This window comes from Melospiza melodia, chromosome Z (genome assembly GCF_035770615.1).
Source record: "Melospiza melodia melodia isolate bMelMel2 chromosome Z, bMelMel2.pri, whole genome shotgun sequence".
NCBI classification, from domain to species: Eukaryota; Metazoa; Chordata; class Aves; order Passeriformes; family Passerellidae; genus Melospiza; species Melospiza melodia.
The window spans coordinates 22,636,154-22,656,032 of NC_086226.1; the positions used below are offsets into that span (position 1 = coordinate 22,636,154).

Consider the following 19,879-nt stretch of genomic DNA (forward strand, 5'->3'; position numbering starts at 1 on the left):
CTCTTCTCAGGACTCGCTGCCGTTTAAAACAGAAAATACATTTCTTGTGTTTAATTTTGTTTGCATTTGTTTTATATATTGGTTTTTTGTTTGCTTTTCTGCTTCCTAGCTCTGAACTGTAATTCTGAATTGGATAGCTATTCCCCAGGGAAAGTAATTAGTCTCAAGTTAACAGCATTTGTACTTGACCCATAAGTGTTATTTTCTTATTGTGAAAATGAGTAAGAAAAAGAAGTAATTCATAGCTATTTCATTATTTATTCTTGGAGTTTTAGCAGAAATGCAATTGTATTTCTGAACACAATTTTAAAAAAATACTGTAGAATGTAGAATATGGCTGTGATGACTGCTTTTTTTCAAATATAGTTGTGCATTTTACCTCAGAATGCAGATTTATACAAAGCAAACATGGTAACATATCTAGGGTTGGGTGCCTGTTTTCAAAAAATTTCTTACACTGTTTAATTAACCACTCAAGCCACTGTAACAACTGGAACAGTTTATCAGCATTCTTTGAAGTACTATTGCTTCAAGCATGTAAAGCTAATGAATCTGTCTCCTAAAAAATACATTTCTAGTGGCTGGGGGAGCACCACTTGCTTTTTTAAACTTTTTTCTGCATTGCAATTGATATCTTCCAGGCTAATGGTACCAGCAAGTGAGTAGCTGAGTTTCTAGTGTGTTAAACAATCTTAAGGTCTAAAGATCATATGAAAAGCAAGTATCGCAGCTTTTATAATTACAGTTTTACAGATGGGCAATTTTTTTTTTGTTTATATTGGGTGCATTTTTGAACTAACCTTTGTAATTTTACTTGAATTAGTGTTTTGATGAGCTTGGAAATTGAATATCCAGATTTATTCATAGGAAGAGTTATGCTGCTGTCTTTTACTGCTAGCTTTGGAGGAAAAAAAAAATGATTCTTGAATTGATTTCTGTTCCCAAATGTGCTGTGATATGATGGCAGGTGACCAAATCAAAATCATCATAAAATTAAGAAGAATGTATAATAGTACAACAAAAATGTACAGATTTATTCCATGTAATACTATGTAGCTGCTAACTCTTCAGTAAACCCAGCTGGTCTCAAGCATCACTACACCTAGAAATTTATAGGTAAGCCTATATATGAATTATTTGGATGAAAAACCGGAACACTTTGCCAAGACTGCATTTGCAAAAAATCCACCAAAACCCCAAAAAACCAACAGACCACAAAAAAAAACCCCAGCAGGGAGTACAAAATGTATGTGGAATGTGTGTCACATCACAGTTGTGAAGTAGACTCTATGTGTGGTCTGAATTGAAGTAGAAACACAAAATACAGTGACAAAGGAGGCAACATTTCTTTGCATGTATTTTTAATGCTTCCAAAAGTTCTGAATGTATAGCAATGCTAAAGATTAACTGCTGCTAGAATATCTCTTGAAATGACTCAAAAGATACAGTATGGAATCTTAAATGCCGAAGAGAAACAGGGGAAAACCTGAGCTTTCTTCTCACATCCTTGTCTCCTCCAGTGGTCTGTTCATGAAATCTTGGATTGCCTGGTGTAGGGGTAACCATTTATTAATTGAAGCTTTCAAAGCTGTAATCCACCTAGAAGAAATTAAAGACCAACAATTGTCCCTGATCAAGTGTTATGTATGCATTTCTCTGCCCTTTGAGACCCAACTTTAGTAAGTGGAATTCAATTCTATTACTATGTCTACTCATAATCAGTGGATTGGCGAAATGCAGAAGGTGGAGGAGTTGGCTACAAAAACAATATTGCTTAACAGCAATTTTCCAACATACTGAAAAGCTTTGTCTTCTATTCATTAAATTAAAGCCTAAGTAGTGTAATTAATAGGCTTTAGGTAAAAACTCCTACAGATGTTGGAATTTGACTAGATTATGGTGAGGGAATTTACCTTCAGAATGTGTTTCCATTGCCCAATTTGCTTAATTAAATTACAATGGTCATTGATCAAAGTCAATAATTCTTGGGAATGAGAAGGATATACACTCTACTTTCACTAATGAGAAGTGCCATAGCTTTTGTGTTCAGTACAATCACCCACACATAATTGTGAAAAACACCTTATCCAGGTTTATTTCCAAACCTCTGCAAGCCAGCCTTGCTGTTGTTCCAGCATTGAAAAGAACAGAACTGATGACTCACATGTTACAGGGTATGTTTTACCGCAGTTTGACTAAAGGGAAATCTAGAGGGAAAAGTAAAAACAGACTGCAAAGTTGTCACTAGATCTTCCCAAGCTACAGAGTTCCTGGTCTCCTAAAGTCTGGTAAATAAACAGGGAAAAAAAAGACAAATTAAGAATATTTGGTTTACCTTTTGTTTTCATTTACATTCTCTGCACATAAGTAAAAAGTTTTAAATTCTTCGGATGGAGGTTTGAGTTCAATGACAGATCTCTTGGAGCCCAGGGACTGCTCACTCACAATGTAGCCCTGCAGGTAAAGGCCACCTGGATAGAATAAAATAGTATACATTATATATATTGCAGATACCATTGATAGAATTACTGCCAATTACAAGCATACCAACAAATCTGGCAAACTGGATTTTCAGATTGGTGTCTTCACAGAGTTTTATATACTTTATATTTAAAAATCTGAAAGTACTGTTTCTTTTATGAAAATTGATCTCAACAATGTTAAACAGGCTTGTTATCTATCAAATAATGAACAATAAAGACTTAGCTTTTCATTAAATAGGACATGGCAAAATATTTTTCCTAGTTTTTGACTGCCATTAATGAAGCTGCCTCTAGCTACTGTAAAGTTCTTTGGAAGAGGGGCTCTTGTCACTGATACTTTCTTTTTTATTCCTTTAAAAACTAAAGGGATAAGAATTTCAACATGAAAAATAACGTGCCCAAAATATAGGCTTACCTATAAGTTTCTAGGTGTAGTGATGCTTGAGACCAGCTGGGTTTACTGAAGAGTTAGCAGCTACATAGTATTACATGGAATAAATCTGTACATTTTTGTTGTACTATTATACATTCTTCTTAATTTTATGATGATTTTGATTTGGTCATCTGCCATCATATCACAGCACATTTGGGAACAGAAATCAATTCAAGAATCATTTTTTTTTTCCTCCAAAGCTAGCAGTAAAAGACAGCAGCATAACTCTTCCTATGAATAAATCTGGATATTCAATTTCCAAGCTCATCAAAACACTAATTCAAGTAAAATTACAAAGGTTAGTTCAAAAATGCACCCAATATAAACAAAAAAAAAATTGCCCATCTGTAAAACTGTAATTATAAAAGCTGTGATACTTGCTTTTCATATGATCTTTAGACCTTAAGATTGTTTAACACACTAGAAACTCAGCTACTCACTTGCTGGTACCATTAGCCTGGAAGATATCAATTGCAATGCAGAAAAAAGTTTAAAAAAGCAAGTGGTGCTCCCCCAGCCACTAGAAATGTATTTTTTAGGAGACAGATTCATTAGCTTTACATGCTTGAAGCAATAGTACTTCAAAGAATGCTGATAAACTGTTCCAGTTGTTACAGTGGCTTGAGTGGTTAATTAAACAGTGTAAGAAATTTTTTGAAAACAGGCACCCAACCCTAGTTTTGATTACTGCTGCTGCCGTTAGTAACTGAGGTGTCATGGCAGGCCAACATTACCCGGCTCTGAAAGAGACGCATTAGACAGAACTTGATCTTCTGGGCATTTTCATTTTAACTGTTTTTGCTTTGTTCTATTTATTTTTTTGCTTCAGACTTTACTGCAGTGCAACTTAAGGTGTAAGTTCACTGTATACATACATGGTAAATAGTCAGAAACATCTGGAGAAAATGTTCTTTATTTTTAGGGAGTCTCATATTTAGACACAACACCACCAAATTAATGTTCTAGCATTGAGAATGATATAATAGAATGAGAATATGTGGTGAAAATGGAAAAGAAATGCACTAACAAGAAAAAAATGCTCTCATATAGAAGAATTTTTATGTGGCAGGATATTTAAGCACCAAAAGAAAATATTTGGCAGTAGGAACATAAGCTTCAGGGTCATAAATGCATAAAACCTAATTTCTGGATTCCTGATAATTCATTGTTTTTCTCTGTGAAAACCTTAGCTTTGGTTTAATGTAAGGAGGAAATCCCTAGTCATTTTTGTAAGTATGACCTTGGGCAGATGAAGAGTGTAGCAGTCTGAATTGCTGCTAGCATAGTCCAGGGTAAGGAAGGAGAAAGGGCATTTGCATAATATCCACAGATGTTTTATTCAGCCACGTGGTGAGATGTTCAGGTTCCAGCAACCACACTACAGGGGCCTGGGGGCTGAGCCTGGTCTTGGGGCAGTACAAAGATGAGAGCCAATCAGGGAATAGGGAGTAAGTGTGGCTCAGGATGGTAGGAATAGGGGAAGGAGCCAATGGGGTCTAACAGAGCTTTTTGATGGAAGGTTCTTGTGTCTCTCTAGACCAGAGAATGCCCCCCAGGGTCTCCACAGAAGAGTGTTATGCAAATGACAGAAAGTGGAGTACCTTCTGCCTGATCATTATAGCATAAGTGCTAAGAAATTTTTTCCCTTTTGGTCTGAAGACTGGCTAGTGAGTAAAAAGAAAAGTATTTTCTTTCTGGTTCTTCTGACTGCCAGCTCCCTTAGCACAGGGAGGAAGCACTTACAGGTCCTCAGCCATCCCTTCTCTGTGTGTGAAGTAAGCTCTGCTTGCAATTGACCCCCATAGCATCATTTGCTGCTTTGAAAGCGGGCAGCCACCCTCTCCTTCTGTGGCAGAAGAGATGGCAGCTTTACTGCAAATGGCTGTGGCCACATCCCAGACCACAGGCTCTCCAGCAGTGGGAAACTTCTGCAAATTGAAGGATGGAATAGCTTTAACAAGGTCATGTGAAAGCCTGGTAGTTTCAGGGCAACCAGTCAGAGTTCATGATATCTGTGGATACTTCCTAACATGCAGGATTTGACAGCTTTCAGGAGACTACCATCAGTGGCACTGCCTCAACCTATCATAAAGTACTTTAGAAGGGTGAATCTTGTTTCTGATAACTGCTCCTAAGGTAATGTGTGCAGAATAACTCCATTTCAGAAAGAAAAAAAAAAATGTGGGAGGAAAAAATACTAGGGTCAGGAATTAGGTGGCTAGTGAATAAATAGAGACTGAGTCATTCACCTTCATGGAACAGCATGAATTTCCTGATAAGAAACTCCCATTAATTGTAAAAGTTCTACTTGGAAACTGCAGTGAAACATTCCTACTACAATAATAAATTAAAATCTAGCAGCCATCCCTACCTTGGGCAGGTGTAGACCGGAGAGTGGCATAAAAGTACAAACAACCATCCTTCAGAATGCAGTAGTGCTGAATCCAGACATCTTTGCTCCTGTCCAGCTGGTGGAGGAGTCCCAGGCACTCGGGGTTCTTGATAGCCAATGGTGGGAGTGTAGTGTTATGCAGTGTGACATCTACCCACACATGGTTCTGTAAAGTAAGTACGTAATGAAATGTTCTGGTAAAAAATTAAGGAGGACATGCCAGTATGAAAAGACACAAGCTCTAGTCTTCTGCTAAGAAATTACCTTTTGCTGAGAAAATCTTTTGAAAAGTTGTGCTGGCTCTGGCTGGAATAGAGTTAATTTTCTTCACCGTAGCTCGTATGGGGCTGTGTTTGGGTTTTGTGCTGAAAACAGTGTTGACAATACAGGGATGTTTTATTTATTGCTGAGGAGGGCTGAACTGATCCAAGGGCTTTCTGCCCTTCACCCCACTAGTAAGGAGGCTGGGGATGCACAAGGAGTTGAGAGGGAACTCAGCCAGGACAGGTGACCTTAAGCAACCACAAGGATATCCCAGAACATACAACATGCTCAGCATATGAAACTTGGGGAAGAAGATGGAAATGGGGGGAAGTTTAGAGTGGTGGTGTTTCTCTTCCTGAGTACCCATTGTGGGAATCCATAAAATTAGAGGGTTTTTGGAAAGTTGCAAAAGGCAAGCCTTAGAGACAGCGGAACTGTGATTAGAGCTAAGCAGCAGCCATGAGATAGGTCAGCAGAAAAGTTATTTAAACTGTAGAAAAGTAAGGACAAATAGAACAATGATCTGTGTATTAACGGTTGTCTAGAATAACTCTCTAAGCTACAGAAATGTTTATCTAGCAAGATATTAGGAAGGTTAAAGCTTAATAATGGAGCTCTGTGCGTTGTGTTTTAAGGCTTACAAGCAGGTATTGTATTCAAAATAAGCAAGCATTGTTTTAACCAGAAGTACATGTGCTCATGGTGATTGGATAGAACTACTGTCAATGTGTTTTTGCTTTGTGTGATTGGTCAAGAAACTTATAAAGTAAGTTGCAACATTAAGTTCTTGGTCTGCTGCCTGAGATGTGAGCTGCTGGCATCTTCCCATTGTCATAACCATGTAATGTGACTGATGCTGAAAAATAAAACAGCTCAAGGCATGTTCCATCCAGCCCCATCCCGTTCATGATTTGTAAATAGCCCCTGGCTGGCAATACCCTTTACATGTGATGAGGCCCTACTCTTCTGGGGATGGCTGAATACCTGTCCAGCCATGGGAAGGGGTGAATGAATCCCTTGGTTTGCTCTACCTCTGTGTGTGGGTTTTGCTTCACCTATTAAAACATCCTTATCTCAACCCACTAGTCTTCTCACTTTTAGTCTTCTGATTCTTTCCCCGCCTCACGCTAGGAGCTAGTGAGTGGGCAGCTGTGTGGGGCTGAGCTGCTACTGGGGTTAAGTAACAACAAAATTCAATGCTGAAAATGAAATTACTGTGTATGTGATAGAAAATATCCAAATGTCTAGTCTCTTCTTAAAATAATGATTTGCCTTTTCTGCACCTATTTTATTTTTCGGTACATGTTTTTTAGGTACAAACGGGTCTACTTCACAGCTGTATGAAGTTTTTTAAAAAAAATTGTTGTGCTGATTGCTTGATCTCAGTGGTCTTTACTCTATAAAATCTGGCAAGAGAAAACTCACCATCTGCTCTTTGGGTTCCAAAGAAAATGTCATGGTGTCTGTCAGTGGGATACTGCATTCACACTTGGATGGAAGCACTACCACACACTAAATGTTTCCCTTCCCTTCCCTTCCCTTCCCTTCCCTTCCCTTCCCTTCCCTTCCCTTCCCTTCCCTTCCCTTCCCTTCCCTTCCCTTCCCTTCCCTTCCCTTCCCTTCCCTTCCCTTCCCTTCCCTTCCCTTCCCTTCCGGAACCTTCCGGAACCTTCCCTTCCCTTCCCTTCCGGAACCTTCCCTTCCCAGAACCTTCCCTTCCCTTTTTTTTTACTGTGTTGTTAATGGATGAATGCATGAGTGATCTTTCTGTATGTCCAATGTTGGAAATTTTATCTAACTGTTTTATGCATTCTACACTAAAGATTGACTCTTTTGATGTGTTTTGTCTGTGTAAGCCTTTATTATTCTTTTTGGCTCAGGCTGTTTTAATATTTCTTTAGGTTAGGATTCACACTTTCAATTATTTGATTTATTTTTGCTGTTTTCAAGTCTGTGGATTCCTTCATATTGAGAAGTGCTCAGGAAGAATATACTTGGAAACTAGTTTGGTTTCGCACTTATAACCTCATGTGAAAGCTAAAGCCACAAGAAATATATGTTCAATCAATTTTACATCAAAAGGTACTAAAGCATCAAGAAACACCATTCACTGTTTTTAAACCTATCATGAAATACTGCTGAGGGAATCACTCATATAATTTTTTTTCACTCATTAATGCAGCTTTTAATTTTTACCTTGCAATTTTCATATTTTTATAAAGGTGGTTTGTCTATAGCAAGAGAGTAGGACTCACAGGGCCAGGAAAGGGCAGACTAAAATGTCTTTGACCTCTATGGTTCAAAGTCTGGAAATACTAAAGTTAGCTTTTCAAGTCCCATTTCAGGGGTCAGCCAGAGACCATTGATACTGAATTATGCTGGGCTGAGCAACATCTCCAAGTAGCAGCTCAAGATCAATTATGACTGTATTTTTCCCAGCCACAGGGGCCAGCAAAGAACATAACAGTGTAAAGAGATGGTTAAGTCAATTTTTATCAACATACTTATCTTTCTTTATCTCTGAAAACACAGAAAATAAGAACTCAGCAATCATGTCTCATTGTCACCCAATGTTCTGTTGGAAAAAGTGGGTTGCCTGCAATCAAGGCAGAAATGTGGGGAATACTTAGGAAGATATGGGCCTTCTCTTCTTTTACACTGAACAGTATTACCTAAGGCTTAACACAAGGCCTTGCTTTCTGCCTGCTACAATAATTTCATGTTATGTTTTGAAACCAGCCTAAAGCTGCTCACATCTGGAGAGGAAGTATTTTGATTAATTCCACCATATCGCAGCAAAGCATATAAGCTGAGTCATAATTCTGTATATGGCTCTTAGACTGGGAGTAGTTCACAGCCCAACAGAACAAAAGTGTGCAGCTTCCATGTTGTCTGCATCTGACCATGTACAAAGACAGCTACTCTCTCTCTCAGTTTTCTGCACAATCTGCTGTACACACTTCTCACCTAAATACAGCATTACCTGATGGATGGGATGCACTGCTTTATCCATAGCCTCCAGCCACCTGTAATATGACAAAAAGTGAGAATAGATTAGTCTGGTAGATCAGAACAAATGTGCTTCACTGCCTCTTCTAATTCTTGCTGACATATGCAGCATCTAAAGGGATGCACAATTTTCAGGACATATTTAAGGCTTTAATTCAGAAAATGAATGGATTAAATCTAAATAAACATTACTGGCTCTCCAAAATTTAAGTCACAAAGCTTGCTGTGTAACACATTGTAATAAATAAAGGCAATATTGCAGACAGGAGAATCTATATATCAAAATGTATAGTTCAAATATAGTTCAACTTGTCAGGCTAAGTGATTACTCTCCTTGTCTTTGTTATAATGTAGACAATGAATTTGTGGGAAATGTAAAAACCCTTTAAAATATTATGGGTGATTTTAATCTCTTTGTTTTGTCATCTGTTATCTTTGGGAAATGAAAAACATTATTTTTAAATTCTAACTCTGTGTCAAACCTAAAGACATGGCCTCTTATCAGAACCAACATGTTTTTGTGGCACATTTGCATTTTAAAATACTAAAATGAAAATGTGACAGAAAAGGAGATGAAGATGGGATTGTATTTATTACCAGCGCTATCCTTGTTGGGCAGAAGAGAGACTGATAAGCAAGTTTACATCCACAGGAAAACTTATATTTCCATTTGATATAAAAGCGGGAGAGAAGGCATGAGAATAGGGGTGAAGTTTTTGTTCTCAGGATAAATGAAGAAATCAGGGGGGTAACACAATGTGAATGTTAAAGATTTTATTTAAAGAAAAAAAGCTATGAAACTGAAAAATAATTTTTGAAGCTTCTGCAACTGAGAAATAGAAACATTATCTTCCCTTAAATTGCTGATAGATTTTTTATTTTTTTCCCTAAGGATCAAGGTAGGTATTGTGAACATCCTCCAAAGATGCAACCTCCTTCTTCCCACACTGGAGTAACAAAACAGAAGCCATTAAAATGAAAGATTTCTTACCTCTTCATTTCTTGATTGGAAGTTGCACAGAAGTAAAAAATCCTGTTTCCAGCTTGAGGTATACATTTAAAAACAAATGGTTTACCCAGACTTGTGTCGACACCAATTTCTGCTCCTTCCAGCTTTGTTACTTCCAGGGGTCTGCACTTCCCTTCATCCTGCAATCAGAAAGAGAGAATGCTCAAAGTTCAGAGCTAATATGAAACTAATCAAACACCCTCTAAACTTATGTGTCTGTTTTTGCTCTCTTAACTGCTTTTGGTTCATCAGAAGCCATACCTGCATGCAAAAAAACTTTCTAGGTATGTGTATATATTCCAAACATTGAGGGTGCAGCTGAGTGATACCAGGATTTTCAAAGTGCACTGAAGAATTTAGGATCCTAGGTCTCTCTGATAAACAATGCAGTGGTTGCAGTTTGGTTTATGGAGAAACACTCACCTTATATTCATAGATACAGGCAAAAAATACTTATACTTGAAAATAGTGAGCATAATTTCAGTTCCTTTGCGAAGCTGCTGTAAATATCATTATGTTCATAAACCTTCCCACACAATTCAGACAACCTTCAATGCAGAGCACTTCAAAACCTTTTTGCTTGCTTTTGATTTTATCAAAGCTCTTTGAGACTGAAAGGCACTGCAAATGTCTTTCCAAGTGGTTCGCAATAAAGAGCCATTAAGCTCCTTTATGCACATGGGTAGGTGAAGCAGTTTATTCCCACAATTTCCCAGCCCAGCTTTCCTTAAATACGTGTCATAACTCAAAACAAAGGTGCACACATCTGGACAATTAACTCTGGCTGTGTTTTAAAAAATACTCTCAGCCCCTTTTCCTTGATGATCTGTGACCGGAGTTCTAACAATTGCATCAAATTTGGTGGGAAAAAAATTAAAGAAGAAAGTTAATGCTGGGGGCTCTGAAGATCATGAGTGCAATCTGCAAAATACACAGATGGTGGAGTCTCATACAATAAAACTGGTTGATTCCTGGAAATTAATTAAATTTAGTCAGAAGGAGTTGAACTGTAACTGCCTGATGTAATTTTTTCTTAACCTAAAAATAAACATAAAGAGCTTTCCATGAAAAAAAAAATGCTCTTGTGGGAATTAAATAGTTAAATAATTGATTGCATTCTCACTGGCACATGGAAATATCACTTTGTTACACATAATTCTTCTGTAGAAACAAAATAGTCCCTAATAATGACAACAGTATAAATAAATATTCATGAATACATTTCTTCGATTTCTACACTTCCTTGTCTTCCTATTTTTTTAATGCCAAACTAATATTTTTTAATGTAAAACTGAAGAAGATGAAGGCAATCCTGCAAATTGTCAGTGCTGTGTGACTACTTTACTTATAATGCCTTCAGACACAAAATAACATTGCAAAGACAGCATAACCAAAATGTGTATTCAGGTCCAAATCCCATTCCTACAGTGAAGCACAGCCTGTGCTATGCCAAGGAGGCATTCTTCAGTGGGATCCTGTCCATGGTCCTGAAGGCAATGGTCACTTTAGATACTGAAATGACTGATCACTATTACTGCATATCCCTATAAACCTATTTTGTAAACACTTTCTGTGGTGTCTAGAATGAATATAACTAGAAGTTCTGTGGCACCAAGAATTATTTCTGCCCACTGTTTTTCAAATACATTGAGGAATGGAATAAAATGGATTGGACGCATTTAAAGGGAGACCAAATGCCTTTCACTGAATGATAGAGAGCCGTGCCCCCTCTGATAATCTAAACCGGAGAATCATAGAATTGTTGAACTTGGAAAAGACCTTCATAATGATAATGTCAAACCATTAGCCCAGCACCACCTTGTTCACTGCTAATACCATGGCCTATGTGTCACATCCACACATTTGTAAGGGGTGTTTTTTCACTCATGCGGCTTTCATGAATTCCTTTGGAAAATATCCCTTTGTTACAAGAATTGCCACAAGTATATTGCTAAAAAAAATAAAAAATTATAGAAGTATTTTCTTATGCCTGAGACTAAAGTTCAATCCATTGATGACACTGCCATTATGGAACCTAATATACCTATGTGATGCTGCCTGAGATGATCATGTTTTGTACAGATTTTAACTGCACTAACTCAGATTTTAGCTACTACTGTTCCATTCTGCACTAAACTAAATTTTTCTTTCTTTCCTCAAGGTTTTGATCATCTAGTTTATGAATTCTAGGCAGTCTTCAGTATCAAACATGGATGAAGTTTTCTAGGTAGAAGGCAGGAAGCAGGTGCTTCTCTGGTACGTGCTATTCCATGAACAGGAGAAACATCTGAAGTAACCATTGCTATACTGTTGGTTTTTCTAAGATGATCTGAGATTTAGGTTAAATGTTTCTGCAAAAGAAATTTAAAGTATTAAACAATGTATAATGATGAGAAACAGAAATCAGAAAAAAATTAAAAATAGAAAATGAGATGTCTCCTTTCTGTATTGTATCAAATGCTCATTAAGGTAGTGCATATAGTCCTATTTAATTTGGTACAATTCCAGAATTCCAGTTAATGCCATTCATAGTATTTCCTGAGTGATTCATTGCATTCAAGTTTTGTTCAAGCACAGTTATATATGCTATACAAATTAAGCTTCTTCATGTATCATTAAGAAGCAGCTGAGAAAATCTATGCACATTTCATGCTATTAGTAGCAAAAAAATACAAAAAGTAATGACATGAGTAACTATGAAATGAACTTGAAAGTAATACAAAAAATAGTCTACAACTACTAATAAGAGGGAATGAAAGCAACTTTACAGAAAACAATATCAAATCCCAGAAAGAATCTAAAAGACAATGAAAACAGAGCAGGGCTAGAAAGCAGAAAAGGAAGTCTTGGCTAACTTGGGAGACTGGCAGTAGGAAGTGTGAGGCAGTTGCCCTGAAGTCACTGGTTTAGATTGGTTTCAGGTCACTAGTGGCATGACCAAATTTTGACTGTCTTTCAAAAATATCTTCCTGGATGTCCCTCAGTGTTCTTAAAATAGACATCTCTTAATTGAGACAGGAAACAGAACTTTTTTTCTTTTTGCTTATTTCTTATTTGCCTAGCTTTCTCCATCATAGCAGATGTGTCCACAACTATCGCTGGAATTTTCACCATCTATTATTTCTGGTTTTCTCTGACCAGTTTCTCCTTGAGGTCTGCTGCTTCTTGCTTAGTATATCAATGAAAATTTCTTCTCCCTGTGTCTGTCTGTTTTTCTAATCACTGTATTTGTGGCAGGCTCATTTTTTGTTTCTTTAAGGAAATTACAGCTGAAGTCTGTTCACTTCTTCTTTGAGCTGGGCAGAGATCAATGCAGAGAAAAAATGAATGCTTTTTATGTCTTTCTTCCTTACATCTATTTCCTTTGCCCTCAAGGAAAGGCCTTGCGTGTCAGTGAACAGGGAGCTCTAAACTCCAGAACAGTTTGTATGGCATTTTTTGCCAGTAGAGATGAATTTACTTAGTTTTTAATTTTGTTTTGCTTTAAATAATTTACATATAAACTAGAGAGAATATAAATACACTGAAGAACAAAACAATATGGAAAAAAATTTAAAAAATTCTTTGATTTGAAGAACCTAATTATCACACACCAAATAGTACTAGCTGTCAGATGAAATACAATCAAATGGTCTCATGGAATGGTTAATCTTCACATTCCAGTTGGTCCAATTGGTTCTTTCTAATTTGTTGCAATTAATTCCACAAAAGGTAATAAAAGTTTGCAAGACCAAGTCTCACAGAAAGAAATATTCAGTTAAAATTTTGAACAACTTGAATCAGATCAAATAATGTATCTGTGTATGACTTTCTCTGGGTTAGGGTATGCAATCTTTTAAGCCAAAATTAACACATATATCATCAGCTAGCATTATTTCTCATTTCTCAACAGAAATGCAGAGGATGTATTGGAGACAATGGATTCAGCAGGTTCTTAAATGTCAACTGAAAAATACATTCTAGAGCCATGGGAGTCATGGTAAACGTTAAGAAATCTGATTATACACAGACTCTATATATAGTGGCAGCTTCCAGACTATGGTGATACAGCTCTAAGCAAAAATGAAAAACAAATAGCAGTGATATCTCTACAAGCAATGGCTTAGACCTAAATCTATTTCTAGCTAAGCCATTTATATAAAGTGATTAGGCTTAGCAATGAACACACAGGCTTGTTCAAGAGAACAAAGGACTGAATATTTGCCATAGATTGAAATGCTCTCAAGGCTCTGCATATGGCATGCAGGGGATTTCTTTCTTGGTGTAAAAATTGGACTCCATATACCACAGAAATGAAAATATTTTAAAAGCATTTATTTCATTCTCTGTTCTATTCTAATGGAAACAGGGATATGATCTAACATCTAATGATTTAAGTGATGTAATAGCTTTTTACCAGGTTGGGGTGTAATTGTTTTGGATTATAAAAAATGCATGTCTGTTCTCACTGATCTGCCCTCAGCTTTGAGATACTTTGTCTTAATCACTCACACTATGCCTAAGGGCTTCCTAGAGGCATTAAACTTGGGAGCTTAACAAATGCAAATCATAATTCTCTTTTTAAAATTGACATTATTATATATGACTACAAAAAAGCCCATTCCTGTCCTTCAATGCTGCCACAGGAGGAGTGCTTTTCAAGACTGTATGTTGTCCTTTTCTTATAACATGTTTCAGAGCATTACCAGCATGAACTGTCATGAAGGCCATTTCTCTGACTTGGGGCTACACAGGAAAGTCAATTTTCTCTTTATTCACAGTTCAGTCTCTCACTACAGCTGAATCTCTAAAGCATGCTATTTTCTATTGTCAGGGCAATAGTTTCCAACTTGACTATTCCTTCCAACGTAACTGCTCCTATTTCCTTGCTATCACAGCTTCTTCTTTTGACTTTCCTACTTGGAGTCCATACAAAATGCTGGCAACAAACCCATACTCTTTAGATCTTTATTTCTCACTACTATAGTTCTACATCATTCTTAGCTGAGGGAATAGGACAGTGAAATGGAATAAATTACAAAAGTAATACAAGGACTTGATAGAACTGGTTTGACTAGAATGAATCAATCTCTGACATCTGGAAAGGAAGTCAGGATCTCTAATGTATCTCTGAAAAGGAGATACATTAATAACTCTTTCCTGTTGGAGACAGGCCTCTTTAGAGTTTCTCCTAGAGGATAACCACAATGATATTTATTTCTTCATTACCTTTCAGGAGCTAAATTAGTTATCTGTCTTGCTATCCTCTTTACCAGGATCTACTTATGTCCAAAGGGCTGAAAACAATTCCTAGAAACACTGCAAGATAAAAACCAGATAGGAGCTTGTTATAAATATTTTTTAGGAAATTCTGGCTTTCACTGGCACCCTCACTTAGTGGTTTTGTAAAAGCCAGTATTAAATTTGTTGAACACCTTACATGGTGGATATTTGTAATGAGGAATTTTAGGAAACTAATTTTTGACTATAATGCCTTCTGAATCCTTGTGTTTTCCTATTAAGCCTCAAACACTGTTAGCACTCTAGCAGGTATTTCCCCATGATTAATGAATGCATGCTCCACAGTCTTTAAACCCCTTAATGGCCCATTTGTTCCTGGGTCCTGGAAATTATTTTCCTTTTCTTTAATGAAGTCACAAGACCAGTATTTTTTCAATCCTGAAGACTGCAACCAATTTTAAGGTTTTCAAGTTAGCTGTCATGTTCTAAAAGTGACTTGCTGATGACAGTTTAGAGATTTAACAGGTTGAAGTGATGCTCTGCTGCTGTGAGGTAGATTGTTTTTTCTATCTTATTGGTCTCATGTAAAGCTGATTAAGACTTATTTGTTCTATACTTCACTACAAACATTTTGTGGTTACTTTGCAGCCCCTTTACTGTGATGAGCAGCAAATGGTACTTTTAGAGTAAACGTTGCTCCTTTAAAAGTACCATTTAAATTTATCTGTAAAGAAAGGATCAGTGTGTGACTATGTTGATGTGTTTTCAGCTTTCCCTGAAAAAATGTGTTAAGTTCAAGCACAAGAAACTTGTCTGCTTATACTTGCCTTAGGGAAGGATTTAAGTGTACGTTCATATCTGTCTCCTCATAATTTCCAGACATCTTTCCTTTTAGAGAAAAACTGGGCTAAAGGATTTAGCATGTTTGAGAAGATCCAGTGTTCTGGACAAAAGGGGATCAGACCTGCAGAATATATAGTGGAACTCCATGGCTGCCAAGTATAGGCAAAAGTATTATAAATAATTTATTTCTGCTGATCTCAGTAATTTACCAAAACCAAGGTTCTAACACAAAAATATCTCTGCTCTGAGGTGGCAAACACAGCTACAACCACTGAAGTGAAAAAAATGTTTTAGTTACTGATATGGATTGTAGAGTCAAGGATTTCTGTTGTCAGCATCTTTTTGAGGGAAAAGAAAGTAACTTTGCATGGGAAATAACTGAATATTTTCCAACAGCTATCACTTCACCACTGTGTGATTGGCTAGAGATGACTCAAAAAGAGCAGCAATTACATGGGAGAGTCGAATATAAAAAACTCTAGGAATCTTCTTTTTAAGGTAGGTGGGAAGAGAAAAATTCAAGATGGATAATATCTGCTTGTAAATTACAATGATGAGGAAATCTAGCTCCCCGTGTTTTTTGATATGGACTGAAGCAGAGATGAATCGCCCTCTCCTTTCTCCACTACAAAACATTATATAAGCCTGCATTTCAGGCTTAAATAAAAGTTGTCTTCTTACACAACTGGAAACCAGGCATGGCCTTGCTGGAGTCACTGGAAATACACCAATGTAAGCTGATGTTCTTAACAACAGAATGAAGATGAGTAAATTGATTATCCTGGCCTTTTTGCTGGATAGTGACAGCTTTTCCTGAAGTTTTTTTTAAAATTCTGAATTATTCTTGCCTTTAATGAACTGTTTCAAAGAACTTCCTAGATACAGTAAGTGAAAATTTTTTTTCCTCCAGAATGAGGCAAGATCAGGAACATAATATTGCCAATTTAATCATGCAGCTGGCATAAAAAATAAAATGTTGTGTTAAAAGAAAAATATTATTTGTAATTCCTGTAGAAAAAAAAGTGGGATGAGCAGTCCTCTTTTAACATCCTGAGAGAAATCATACCAAAAGAAAAAAGTGCCAATGAGTACACTTGAGATCCCTCTTAATTCATTTGAGCATTAGGTTCTCTCAGTAGTGAAGAACTGTATTTGTTTTAAGTATCTTGCTCCCTCTCTTTCTTACTAAATGATTCTTCAGAGTACTCTGTAAACACATGAGGCAGTAAAGAAAATCCTTGTGTTTTCATCTGCTAAAATAACACCTCAATATTTCAGTATTCTGAAATGTATTCTTTGGAGTCCAGGGACAGAGAGCAAAAAACCAGCATGAAATAATTTAAAAAGTAATTGAAGGGCACTAGTCTTGGATAATGCAAGAAAATAAGCATTATTTACTTGTATTTACTCTTTTTAAGAAAAAGCAAATGCACATAGTTTGCATGATTGAAATATTTATTTTCTTTGTGCAATAAATAAGGTAGTTGAGGAACAAATTAATTAAAAGAAGCCTACTAGTTGAAAGGAAGAAGTGAAAATGTAATTAAATCTTAGAGAATGTAAGATTATGAGGCACCTTCTAATCCTCACTCCAATTTATCTAACACTCTGTGATATTTAATTGATCAAGAACTGGAAAGTGTTTAAGAGTATAACTAGATATGCAATTTTTACATTTCAAGAGTTTGATGACGGATCTGGTTATGATAAAATGAAATCTCTTCAAAAGAATGTTTCCTACATGTTTGCATCTTTTTAGTGTGAAGTTTTTTACTTGGTTTTGTTTTGACACCAGAATAGCTAGCGCTGAAATAAAGCACTCGCCAGACTGTTTTGTGGCTTACCCAGTGGTTCTGCAGCATATTCCTGATTTTATGGCTCATATGTCTACCATGACAGATGCAGAGAAACAAGACTACCAGCTATTCTGCTGGAAATGTACGATGCATAGAGAACTATAGAAGAACATTCAACAAGCCTCCTTTGCACACTTCATGCAAAACCCTGTAGCATTGATGTTATGCTGCAAATACCATAAGTCAATATAATGATCTGCAAATTTGAGTACAGAACTGCTACACTCCATAATTCAGGATACACTCCTGAATTCTGACTTCTCACCAACCACTCTCCTTACCTTCTTGTGTTTGTAATAGTGTAGGTAACCATTATGTTTCAGCACAAACCACCTCTTTCTCCAGCCCTTCAGTATTGCTGATTGTGTTCGCTTGTGCAGATATCCTCGGCAAGTAGGTTTGGGGGTGTTGGGGTAACGGCTGATGTCTGATCCCACTATCATCGTCAGGATATCAGGACCTAAAATATTACATGTGAAAACATAAGTCAAAACTACAGATGTGTCAGTATTTCTGAATACCCATACAGGTTAGGGAGAAAGAAGGCGGTGTTCTATACCATGCCCATGTCTTCCCAGTGGAGCTTCTAGAAGTAAAAAGAAGCAGAGCAGCTGACGAAGCATATTAAATCAAGTGATATTTGGCCTTCTTTTAACACAAATTCAGCAATGGAACTAATTTTGTGTTGAGAACTGGTAATGGAGCAGCTATCTGAAGACACGTCTAAAAAAAATTTTGTGACCTATTTTTGCCAGCAGCATCTTCGGTACTTGTCTATTTTATCAGTTAGGAGAAGTAATTTGAGTAATTTCATTGCTCAAATGGGTGTACATAAATTGAAGTTTAACGAAAAATTGCTAAAAATGCTCTTGGGGCACCTTCAGTCTCTGTCATTTTACATATGCTCTTGAGAATTCTTCATTTTCCATGCCTTGGACTATGGTAACTTTTTCTGTGCCCCTCACTGAGGAAGATGGCTGCTGGAAGCAAACCTGTGCTAAAGCATCTAGTTATCATTTGCAAAATGTAAGGACTCAGAAGAGATCATGGGTTGCAAGATTAAAGAAAAAATGTTATCTTCATCATCAATGAGATGCAACATCACAATATTTGCTGACAGTATCAATATATCTATGATTTTGACCCTAAAGGCCAGAAATTCTGATTGTTTCAACACTAAAGAGCAAGTGGTAATGCCTGAAGGAAGATTAAAAAACGTGACTGGGACACAATTTCCTCTGCAAAACATTTGCTGGGTTTCTTTTTGGGGGACACTTGACTTTGGGAACGTTGTTGGTGTGCCAATATTCAATCCAATTCCTCTGAGGACTTGAAAATACCAGTAATCACAGATTTATCTGCTAAAACACTCAACACTCTCTTAAATAGTGTGAATGGCAGTTCTGTAATTAAATTATACAGTATGTGTCAAGTCAAATTTGTCATTGCCTTGTAAAAGTATTTTAATTTATTGAATTTATTGAATTTCCCATGATCCTTTGTCAAAAATTTATCTGGGATAAATACGGGAATAGCAGTAAACTAACTTTCCCCATGTAAACATGGCTATCTCTGGGTTTTAGTGATCACAATTCTGGGAAGGATATACTGGACTAATATCCCCGACTGTCTCTGTGGTGGTACAAAAGAATGCCTCATGAAATGAACTCTCTTATCTCCTGACTAGACTTCAGATCTTGGCAACAGAGAAACACAAGAAAGATGTGAAGTCTGTCCTTGAGGAAGTATAAGGCATAAATAAGGCATTTGTGTCTCTCTAGTCACTTTAAGGGCTCTCTGAGTCACTTTCTTTGTGAAAGAGCCAAAACCATTACAGTTACATGCTCTTTGGGGACTAATTTTCTAAAGTGTCTAAAAAACAAGGTCTAGATAAAAAAGTTACCTCAGCAATACCACTGTATGAAATAGTAAGGGATTAAATTATTAATTGAGATTTCTGTTGCATACATCACCCCATTTCTCTGGATGCACTTGAAGCATTCAACAGAAAACCTGATCCATTCATTTAATTTATTGTGATTCAGAATTACCTTTCCTTGCCAGATTTGCAGCTTCTGAATGTGGCATGCTGGTGACATCAGTTCCATTTACTGCTATCAGAATATCCCCAACTTGAAGCCCTGCTTCTTCAGCTGCACTATCTGGAAGAAAAAGAAAAACAAAAGAGAAAAGAGAAAAGAGAAAAAGAGAATGAGAAAAAGAGAAAAAGAGAAAAGAAAGGGAAAAATAAAAAAAAGAGAGAGAAAAAGAGAGAGGAAGAGAAAGAAACTAAACAAAAAACAAACAAAAGAAAACCACCAAAACAAAAAACCACAAAAATTTATTTAGTGCTAAGATATCAAGCGTGAC

General features: G+C 36.7%; 1 protein-coding gene across 2 annotated transcripts in view; it reads right to left on the reverse strand.

The window, feature by feature from the left end:
- Positions 1 to 1,344: 1,344 nt before the first annotated feature.
- The window catches only part of LOC134432409 (uncharacterized), a 39,757-nt gene continuing 21,222 nt past the window's right edge, over positions 1,345 to 19,879 (reverse strand). For both annotated transcript variants that reach the window (XM_063181083.1, XM_063181082.1), the window contains exons 8-14: positions 19,561 to 19,671; positions 17,791 to 17,969; positions 9,573 to 9,730; positions 8,556 to 8,598; positions 5,288 to 5,474; positions 2,336 to 2,471; positions 1,345 to 1,599 (exon numbers count right to left, since the gene is read on the reverse strand). In XM_063181083.1, the coding sequence (XP_063037153.1) occupies positions 1,500 to 1,599; positions 2,336 to 2,471; positions 5,288 to 5,474; positions 8,556 to 8,598; positions 9,573 to 9,730; positions 17,791 to 17,969; positions 19,561 to 19,671 (914 nt within the window). In that variant the 3' untranslated portion in view covers positions 1,345 to 1,499. The remainder of the gene's footprint in view (positions 1,600 to 2,335; positions 2,472 to 5,287; positions 5,475 to 8,555; positions 8,599 to 9,572; positions 9,731 to 17,790; positions 17,970 to 19,560; positions 19,672 to 19,879) is intronic.